The sequence below is a fragment of the Suncus etruscus genome, chromosome 8, assembly GCF_024139225.1.
Source record: "Suncus etruscus isolate mSunEtr1 chromosome 8, mSunEtr1.pri.cur, whole genome shotgun sequence".
In the NCBI taxonomy this organism is placed as follows: Eukaryota; Metazoa; Chordata; class Mammalia; order Eulipotyphla; family Soricidae; genus Suncus; species Suncus etruscus.
The window spans coordinates 34,046,884-34,057,474 of NC_064855.1; the positions used below are offsets into that span (position 1 = coordinate 34,046,884).

The following is a 10,591-nucleotide window of genomic DNA, read 5'->3' on the forward strand; positions in this document are numbered from 1 at the left end:
GGACTGCTGGGTACCCCAAGCCACTGGGGTCCAGGATAGTAGTGGACAGAGAGTTCAGAATTGCCCCCCACTGGGGCCGGAGAAATAGCATGAAGGTAGGGCGTTTGTCTTGCACGCAGAAGGACAGTGGTTTGAATCCCCACATCTCATATGGTCCCCCGAGCCTGCCAGGAGCAATTTCTGAATGTAGAGCCAGAAGTAACCCCTGAGCATGGCCAGGTGTGACCCCAAAACCAAAAAAAAAAAAAAAAAAAAAAAGAATTGTCCCCCACTGAAATCAGAGAATGCTAATCTTGAACGCAAATGACCTGGGTTCAATCCCAGCATCCCATAGGGTCCCCAAGCACCACCAGGAGTAATTCCTGAGTGCAGAGTCAGGAAGAAGTCCCAAGCACCATAGGGTGTGGCCTCAAAAAGACCTGTCCTCCCAGTTGGGAACCCAGAGGCCTATGCTGGGTGCCTATGGGGGAGGGGAGAGGCCCAGAAGTGTCTGTGCCTTCCTAGTGGGAGAGCTGGCTGGGGGACAGGTTGATGGACAATGGCTTGGGCCATGGCCAGTGCTGACCCATCTCTGCTCACCTCCCCAGGCCCAGATCATCATGGAGCCTGGGCCTCCTGGCCCCCAGGTCCCCCAGGTCCTGTGGTAAGAGTAGCAGGATGGAGGGGTGGGGTGCCTGGCAGGGAAGGGCTGCACTCCAGCCCCCCAGCCACACCTACTGACCTTCCTCCTCATCCTTCAGGGCCTACAGGGAATCCCAGGTCCCAAGGTGAGTTTTGGGCAGTCAATACCCTTACCTGCTCTTCCAATGTTCCAGAATATTCTAGAAAGCCTTGGCAAAGAGCAAAGTGAAGATTCCCCCAATGCAGTATTGCATCTTGCCAGGCCCAGCCAGGAGGAGGATTGACTCCCAAGTCCCCAGGGCACAGGGGGTCATGGAACTTGGAACCCAGCACCTACTTTACCCCCACACCCACCCTAGACCAGGGGCCTCATATGCTACCTCTGCCCAGGCCCAGGTGCTCTCCCATTCACCCCACAAGTCCCTCCCTGCTTCCTGCTATGCAGGGCACCCACCACCACAAACCTTTCCATGATCACTAGGGATGTGTGAGACAAAGAGCAAATGTGTACCCCAACTCAAGCACTGGGAACAAGTTCCATCCCAGTACCAGACACATTAGGTGTCATCTGGCCCATCACCACCCTGGAACCTTCCAGGCTGAGTGTCTCCATGTCCCTCCCTGCATGGGACATTCCTGCCTGAGTGCCCCTACTGCACTGATACACTTTCTCCATTTCCAGGGCCTGGATGGAGCCAAAGGAGAAAAGGGTGCTTTGGGGGACAGAGGACCCAGTGGGCCTCCTGTGAGTACCCAACTTTGTCTGTCTGTCCCCACGACCATAGTGGGGATTCCTCTTATCCCCACCTCTCCCACAGGGACCAGCAGGTCCACCAGGCCTAATCGGGCTGCCAGGAACCAAAGGAGAGAAGGTGGGTCTCTCCCATGTGCCTCCAACCCCAACCCTGACTTCCACCACTCACCTGCCAGGAAGATCATTCCAGGCCCCAGACTTGGGGCAAGCATAGTAGCCACCCCGTTGGTCACTCAGGGTAAACCTGTCCCCCAGCCCCTTTCACACCTCTGCCTCCATTTTTCTCTTTCTCCACAGGGTAGACCTGGGGAGCCAGGACTGGACGTGAGTAATTCAGCAACCCAGTTTATCTTGTGTGGACCTGTGGCTTGGACTATTTGGGGATAGTGGCATGATGAATGATTCTCCTGGTTCTCCTGGTGTCCCCAATGCCAAGTCCAGTTCACAGCCCAGAAATAGTGGTAGAGGGTGAGGGACATGGGGAAGGATTGATGGGTGGCAGGGTATGGAGGGATAGGTGGGTGGGTGATATATGGCTAGGTGATGCATGTATGTATCAATCAATGGGTGGAGAATGGTGGATGGATAAGTGACAGGTGATTAAATGGTGAATGGGTAGTGGGTGGATAGATGGTGAAAGATGATGGATAAAAAGATGGATTGCTGAATGAATAGAATGGGTGGATAAGTGATAGATGACTAGATGGAGAACAGGTGGGTGGGTGGATGGATGACTGATGGATGGAAAAATGACAGATGGGGGAATGGGTGAGTGGATCAATAGAATGAATGGATGAGGGGCCGGGTAGGTGGCGCTGGAGGTAAGGTGTCTGCCTTGCAAGCGCTAGCCAAGGAAGGACCGAGGTTCGATCCCCCGGCGTCCCATATGGTCCCCCCAAGCCAGGGGGCGATTTCTGAGCACATAGCCAGGAGTAACCCCTGAGCGTCAAACGGGTGTGGCCCAAAAACCAAAAAAAAAAACAAAACTCCCAAGCCTGCCAGTTAGCTGCCTCAAAAGACCCTGAGCACCTCGCTCAAAAACTATTGGGGTCAGGCGGTGGCGCTGGAGGTAAGGTGCCTGCCTTGCCTGCGCTAGCTTAGGACAGACCGCGGTTCGATCCCCGGCGTCCCATATGGTCCCCCAAGAAGCCAGGAGCAACTTCTGAGCGCATAGCCAGGAGTAACCCCTGAGCGTCACAGGGTGTGGCCCAAAAACCAAAAAAAAAAAAAATGAATGGATGGTAGATGGATAACTGATAACTGAATAAATGATGGATAGATGAATGGACAGATGGACAGGATGGATGATTGGGTAGTGAATAGATGAATGGATGAGTGGATGGGTGGATGGATGGGTACATGGATAGGTAGCTGATCAATAGAAGACAGATGGACAGATGAATGGAGGGATGGAGTAGATAATGAATAGATGATGAATAATGAACAAGCGATAGATGAATAGATGATGGTGGATAGATAGTAAATTAAATTAGCCCACTGCCCAGTTTACAGTGGATTCTTGGAAGTGATGGAGGGAGAACAAAGCTGTGTGACTAGGACTAAATACAGAACAGACATCAGGCCTGGGTCTCCAGTGTGCTCTGAGCTGAGCTATGTGGTGTGTGTGTGTGTGTGTGTGTGTGTGTGTGTGTGTGTGTGTGTGTGTGTGTGTAGGTAAGTAGGGGGGGACTTCCCAATGCCTCTAATGGCTTTGGCTTTCCCCTCTCATGCCCTTCCAGGGTTTCCCTGGACCCCGTGGGGAGAAGGGAGACCGGAGCGAGCGAGGAGAGAAGGTGGGGATGGGGCTTCCAGGGGGGGAAACTATGAGGTCTGGGAAAAGAAGACATAGCTAAACCCTTCTCCCTCTCACTTCTTGCAGGGGGAGAGAGGTGTTCCCGGGAGGAAGGGGGTGAAAGGTCAGAAGGGGGAGCCAGGGCCACCTGGCCTGGATCAGCCATGTCCTGTGGTATGTGTTGGAGCATCATGGCCTGTCTCGGGAACCCTCTTCTATAGAGGTGGGGGTCCCCAAACCCATGCCCATTTTCCAAGGATCTTCTCCTCCGTCACCTTCCTGGAACCCAAAAGGGGTGGACCCCCTAAAGGAATTCTGGCCTGGAGATGCCCAGGCCCATCCACTGCCCTCAACTCATCTCATCAGTGGGGAGCCCTAGAGCCCTAGAGCCTTAGAGGAAGGGCAGAGTATCTCCTGTAAAGGCAGGGACAGTGTGGGGGGCTCCCCTCCAAATCATGGCGACATTGTCTTTGAAACAGGAGGACCCCCAGGGTGGAAGCCAGTAAGGGGGCCCGGGCTCAAGGGGCCCTGCATACCCTAGCCCTGTGGTAGGTAGTGTGGCGTGCTCTTTGCTTTTAAGAATTTACTTTTGGGGCTGGCATGATAATGCAGTGGTAGGGAGTTTGCCTTGCATGCAGCTGACCCAGGATGGACTTGGTTCAATCCCCGATGTCCCATATGATTCCCCCAAGCCAGGAGCGATTTTCGCATAGCCAGGACTAACCCCTGAGAGTCACTGGGTGTGCCCCAAAAACCAAACACCAAAAAAAAAAAAAAAAAAAAAAAAAGAATTTACTGTTGTTGGGCCGGAGAGATAGCACAGGGATAGGGCATTTGCCTTGCATGCAGCCGATCCAGGACAGATGGTGGTTCAAATCCCAAAAACCCATATGGTCTCCCAAGCCTGCCTGGAGTGATTTCTGAGTACAGAGCCAGGAGTAAGCCCTGAGTGCCACTGAGTATGACCCCAAAACAAGAATTTACTGTTGTCATCCCCATCTCCCCTCACCTAATCCTGCATGCCATGCCCCTGAATGCTCAGTTCGTCTGGCCTGCTCCTACCCAGCAGTGGATCCTGCCTTTCTGGTACATCTCACCTCCTAACACTCTCTGCATACCCTACCCTGGTTCTTCAAACCAAGGGACCCCATCTTCCCCTGCCCGGTCCTGTACACTACACCCCTGACCCTCAGAGTGCACTTATGCCCCACCCCTTCCTGACCTTCTGTCCATCCCCTGGTGCCCCACACACGCCCTCATCCATCCAGCTCCTTTCTGTGCCTGTGAACATGGGGTCGTCCTCCTAAGAGGTTTTGCAGTGCCCAAGCAGCCTGAGCACGGGGCTCAGCACAGAGTAATGCTGAGGCCTCCAGGCTAAAGGTTCCTTCATCTCTTCCCCACCCCTGCCCGGGTCTAACTGTTAAACTAGGGGTCCTGAGACTCTTTCCAGACACACAGATTCCAAACCCAATGAACCCTGATGGACCCACCCTGCCTTTCATCCCCGAGCTACAAGATTCAGGGTAGGCCCACAGTTGGGGTATCATTGGGCCACCACTCCTGAAAATTATCCTTGCTTGAGGGTCCTGCCATTCCAAAGACCTCTGGAAGCCACATGCCCTGAAACCCAGGTGTCAGGGCCCTGCCACTCCCAGGGGTTCCCCCAGCCTTGTGGAGCTGCAGTTGTGTCTCCCCGCTCTGAGCAGTGTTATGGGGGTATAAGTCCCCCTCATTGAACCCCCTTCTTTTCAGGGCCCCGACGGGCTGCCCGTGCCCGGATGCTGGCACAAGGTACCAGAGGGTTACAGTATTGGGGCACATATGGGAGACACGGGTTTTCGGTCTATGCAGCGCATGTGCCTGCAGGGGTGGGGAGAGCTGGCCCAGGAAGATGTGGCACCTGGGTGGGGGGGTATGGTATTTGGGACCCCTCCTCATCTCACCCTTTTCCCTCCCCTTGCAGTGACCACTTCCAGCACCCCACTGAGTGGACCTTGGAGCCAATGGGTGCTGGAAGGAATGAAACAGTAATATATTGATTGACGTGTTCCCAATGGCTGAGCTGAGAACTAGACCCCAGCTATCTAGCTGGATGCAGCTGCAGACACAGCCTGCCCTGCAAGACCTTACTGCTCCTGGAGTTCTGTTCGCCCCAACCCCATCCAGCAGGACTCAGCCAGAGAAAGCTGCCCACCCTGGACAAGACACCCCCAGTATCTACCACTGATACTTGGAAGTGCAGGATGCGACTCACAAAGGGTCTGTGGCAAGACTCTGCCTGCCCCACACAGAATGGCTGGTGAGGGCACACAGTGATTCCCCCAGCAAGGAGGACCATGGGGGTCCCTAGTAGGTGTGGCTACCCCCTTGCCTTTTTTCATCTGCCCAGGGACAAGAAGGGACTCTCAGGGTACCCTTGGAGCTTCAGTTTCACCAAACCCACAGCCCCAGGACCAGGGTCAGCCTCTGGAACAGGGACCAGGCAGAGGAAGAACCTGGCTCTACCAGGTTCCCTGGATCCCAGGGCCTTGAGTCAAATGTGTCTCTTCTCCAGACAAGGGTTCTACCTGCTCGCCACCCCCTAGCCTCGAGGTGTAGATGGATTCCCATTGTGTGTAATAAACCAACCACTTGTGCCCACCTGTGTCCTCAGTGGATCACCCATGCCACTATGTGTGACAACATCCAACAGTGTGTGTGCAAGAGCTGATGGCTGGCTCTCTTTGGGCAGCCAGTGAATTGGGAGGAAGAGAATCAGGGATGCTCAAGGGACCATATAGTGCTGGGGACTCTTCCATGCAAAACTTGTGTTCCAGTCCTTTGATACCACCTCCTCTGCTGTAGACGTTGTGCGTCTCAGCAATTCTCGTGGGTCATAGCACTTCACGAGAAGAAAGCAGGAGCATGGGGCCAGCATGGTGGCGCTAGAGGTTAGGCATCTGCCTTGCGAGCGCTAGCCTAGGACGGACCTCGGTTTGATCCCCCGGCGTCCCATATGGTCCCCCAAGCCAGGAGTGACTTCTGAGCGCATAGCCAGGAGTAACCCCTGAGCGTCACCGGGTGTGGCCCAAAAACAAGCAAACAAACAAACAAAACAAAACAAAAAAAGCGGGAGCACCAGCGGCCAAATATGAAATAAATGAAACCACACAGAGTATGTGGGGTCAACACGTTTCTGGCAGGAGTGCGACAAGTTTATTTTTTGAGCGGGGAATTTATAGGGGTAAAATTAGCCACAGGTTAAGAATAATTGTAATCCAAAGCCTAGTACAACAATAACAATACCTAAGCTATGGGTGTGACTGTAAAAATTCTAAGTTACCAGAGAGAAGGTCACAACTCAAGGTAACTCCTTGCAAGCTTACTTTAAATGCAAAGTCAGGATTAGGAGGAAGTAGGAAATATCTAGAAACTTGATCTTTCTAGGCTGGACTCTATAGTTTTAGGGGTAAGTGAAGGGAGGAATGAGCTTCCCTATTTCTTTTTTTTTTTTTTTTTTTTGGTTTTTGGGTCACACCCGGCGGTGTGCACGGGGGGGGGGGGGGGGGGGGGGGGCGGGGAGGGCACCATATGGGACACCGGGATTCGAACCAACCACCTTTGGTCCTGGATCCGCTGCTTGAAAGGCAAATGCCGCTGTGCTATCTCTCCAGGCCCGGAGCTTCCCTATTTCTAAAGGAGGGTCAATAGTCCAGATCTGCATTCTGGTTACGCCCTTGATTACCAGAAACTGCAGTTGCAAAGAGAAAAATTGTCTTTGCGGGCCCGGAGAGATAGCACAGCGGCGTTTGCCTTGCAAGCAGCCGATCCAGGACCAAAGGTGGTTGGTTCGAATCCCGGTGTCCCATATGGTCCCCCGTGCCTGCCAGGAGCTATTTCTGAGCAGACAGCCAGGAGTAACCCCTGAGCACCTCGGGGTGTGGCCCAAAAACCAAAAAAAAAAAAAAAAAAAAAAGAAAAATTGTCTTTGCTTTTAGGGCTGACTATATCCAGAAAAAGGGGTTCTCAAATAAACTTTGGTGCTGGAATTTCTGAGCCAAATTATTTGATAGAGGCCATTATTTTGCCTGATATATACAAAGGAGAGATAGTCAAATACTGGCTGAAAATGTAATGCCAGGCATCTCTTTGGAAATTCCTCAACCATCCATGCAGGGGAAAAAGGCATCCACAGTGGGCCTTTTGAGGAGCCCCATGGGGGATAAATTAGTTCTACCCACCAGGAAAATCTGAGGATACATCTGGTGAACTAAGCCCCCCCCTAAAAGCTTAGGTATGCCCTGGCATTACAGTCAATTTTTTTTTTTAATGGTCACACCAGGTAGTGCTCAGGGGTTACTCCTGGCTCTGTGCTCAGAAGTTCCTACTGGCAGGGGACCATATGGGATGCCGTGTTTGAACCGGGTTTTGTCCTGCATTGGTCACATGCAATGCGAAAGCCTTACTGCTGTGCTGTCTCTCAGGCTTGTCTTATTGTAATAGTAAATAGTTTTCTTGCTTTGGAAATAGAAGGTGGAGGGGGCCGGGCGGTGGTGCTAGAGGTAAGGTGCCTGCCTTGCCTGCGCTAGCCTTGGATGGACCGCGGTTCGATCCCCCGGTGTCCCATATGATCCCCCTCGCCAGGAGCGACTTCTGAGCGCATAGCCAGGAGTAACCCCTGAGCGTCACCGGGTGTGGCCCAAAAACCAAAAAAAAAAAAAAAAAAAAGGAAATAGAAGGTGGAGAAATAACAGCACCAAAAAAAAAAAAAAAAATTAGCACTCTGATCCCAGCAATGTGGGGTACAGAAGTTGTAATAAATATAAAACTTTTATCAGCTAAATTGGTCAAAATAGTATGAAGACTAGGATATCAGTTATTATCTAAGTTACGAGGACTAAAATATAGACTAATATAAACAGAGAATCTTTCCTGACACCGAGGAGTTAGAACAAATAGGTAAAGCCTGTATATGAGTAAACAATAGAAAACAATAGAATAGGGCCCGGAGAGATAGCACAGCAGCCTTTGCCTTGCAAGGAGCCGATCCAGGACCAAAGGTGGTTGGTTTGAGTCCCAGTGTCCCATATGGTCCCCCGTGCCTGCCAGGAGCTATTTCTGAGCAGACAAGCAGACAGCCAGGAGTAACCCCTGAGCACCGCCGGGTGTGGCCCAAAAACCAAAAAAAAAAAAAAAAAAAAAAGAAAACAATAGAATAAACAAATTTTCATAGGAATATTGTTAGAAGGGGAACTGCTGGTCTGCTGAATCTCCTCATATACACATATACATAATTCCATTGAATTTAGATAAGACAGTAAATGGGGGCCCGGAGAGATAGCACAGCGGCGTTTGCCTTGCAAGCAGCCAATCCAGGACCAAAGGTGGTTGGTTCGAATCCCGGTGTCCCTTATGGTCCCCCGTGCCTGCCAGGAGCGATTTCTGAGCAGACAGCCAGGAGTAACCCCTGAGAACTGCTGGGTGTGACAAAAAAAAAAAAAAAAAAAAAAGACAGTAAATGGTAGCAGCTGCTGTTAAACAAATTAGGCTTAACAGAAACATATACACCAGGGAGTCTCAAACTCAAGGCCCTTGGTCCGTTTGTGGCCCTCTGTACAACATTTTGTGGCTTGTGGCCGGCTTCAAATATCGCAGTATTCGCGCAATAAAAATCGCATTAGTAAGAAAAAAATCACGGGGCCCGGAGAGATAGCACAGCGGCATTTGCCTTGCAAGCAGCCGATCCAGGACCAAAGGTGGTTGGTTCGAATCCCGGTGTCCCTTATGGTCCCTCGTGCCTGCCAAGAGCTATTTCTGAGCACACAGCCAGGAGTAACCCCTGAGCAATACTGGGTGTGGCCCAAAAACCAAAAAAAAAAAAAAAAATCACATTAAGCATTCACATACCCTGAGCAGTTCCCTTTGGGCTATGCAAATGTTTAATGCGATTTTTTTCTTACTAATGCGATTTTTTATTGCGAATATTCGGTAAGCGAATAATCGAGAATACTTTGCGCTTAGTGCAGACATCACTTCCGCTGCTCCTGCCCGCTGTACCTTGCATTATCGAAGGCCTAAGGGAGAGAAGGGAGAGACGTTTATTACAGAATTAGATTTTGTCATACCTTCATCATGACTTCAAAGCCTGCAGTGAAGAGAAAGATTGATGACGAGCACAGACAATTTCAGGAAAAGTGGGAGACGCAGTATTTCTTTGTTGAGCACAGGGGCATCCCCACATGTCTTATTTGCTCAGAGAAAGTTGCAGTGCACAAGGATTACAACTTGAAACGCCATTATTCAACTAAACATGCTGAGGAATGTGCAAAATATCAAGGAAATGAGAGAGCCAAGCGGGTTGCCAGTCTTAAAGCATGTCTAATGAGGCAACAAGATTTCTTCAAGAAAGCAACCAAAGAGAATGTTCCATCAGTCAAAGCTAGTTACATGGTTAGTGAGATGATTGCTAAGGCAGGGAAACCATTCACAGGAGGAGAGTTTGTTTAAAAAAATGCATGTTACAGGCTGCAAGTATTATCTGTCCAGAGAAGAAAGGTCAGTTTAGCAAAATCAGCTTTTCTGCCAACACTGTGGCAGAGCGCATTTCTGACATGTCAAGTGACATTTATCATCAACTGTGTGAGAAAGCCAAATGTTTTGATGCATACTCAGTTGCTCTTGACAAGGGCACAGATATAACAGACACTGCACAGCTCATAATTTATGTCCGTGGTGTTGATTGCAATTTTGAATTGACAGAGGAGCTGCTCACAATAATTCCAATGCATGGCCAGACCACAACTAATGAGTTATTTTGGCATCTGTGTGATGCCATTGAGAATGCAGGTTTGCCATGGAAGAGGTTTGTTGAATAATAACTGATGGAGTGCCATCAATGACAGGTGGAAAAATGTACTGGTGGCACTTGTTCAAACAAAACTTGAAGAGGAGGGTATAGAGAGGCCATTGCTCTTCACTGCATTATCCATCAGCAGGCCCTTTCCAATAAATGCCTGCCGTGTGACAATGTGATGTCTGTTGTGAAATGCATCAACCAAATCAGATCCAGGGGCTTAAAGCACAGGAGGTTCCTTGCTTTTTTAGAGGAAATGGAGACAGAATATGGAGATGTACTCTATTTCACCGAGGTATGTTGGCTCAGCAGGGGAAATGTCCTGAAAAGATTTTTTGAGTTGAGAGAAGAAGTGAAAGCCTTCATGGAGAAAGATGGGAATGCTGTTTCTGAGTTGAGTGATCACAAATGGCTCATGGACTTAGCTTTTCTTGTTGACATCACACATAAGCTGAATGTACTAAACAAGATGTTACAAGGCCCGGGGCAGCTTATCAGTGCTGCCTATGACAACGTGAGAGCATTCTCCACTCCACAAAACTTGTGTTATGGAAATCCCAGCTCTCTCAGACAACCCTTTGCCGTTTCCCAG

General features: G+C 50.4%; 1 protein-coding gene across 1 annotated transcript in view; it reads left to right on the forward strand.

Annotated features, from left to right (window-relative positions):
* Window positions 1-5,443, forward strand: part of COL23A1 (collagen type XXIII alpha 1 chain) — a 114,642-nt gene extending 109,199 nt beyond the window's left edge. The window contains 10 exon segments of the mRNA XM_049778442.1: window positions 588-615; window positions 618-643; window positions 741-767; window positions 1,304-1,366; window positions 1,440-1,493; window positions 1,673-1,699; window positions 3,115-3,168; window positions 3,255-3,341; window positions 4,920-4,958; window positions 5,131-5,443. Coding sequence (XP_049634399.1) covers window positions 588-615; window positions 618-643; window positions 741-767; window positions 1,304-1,366; window positions 1,440-1,493; window positions 1,673-1,699; window positions 3,115-3,168; window positions 3,255-3,341; window positions 4,920-4,958; window positions 5,131-5,133 — 408 coding nt within the window. The 3' untranslated portion in view covers window positions 5,134-5,443.
* The last annotated feature ends 5,148 nt before the right edge of the window (window positions 5,444-10,591 follow it).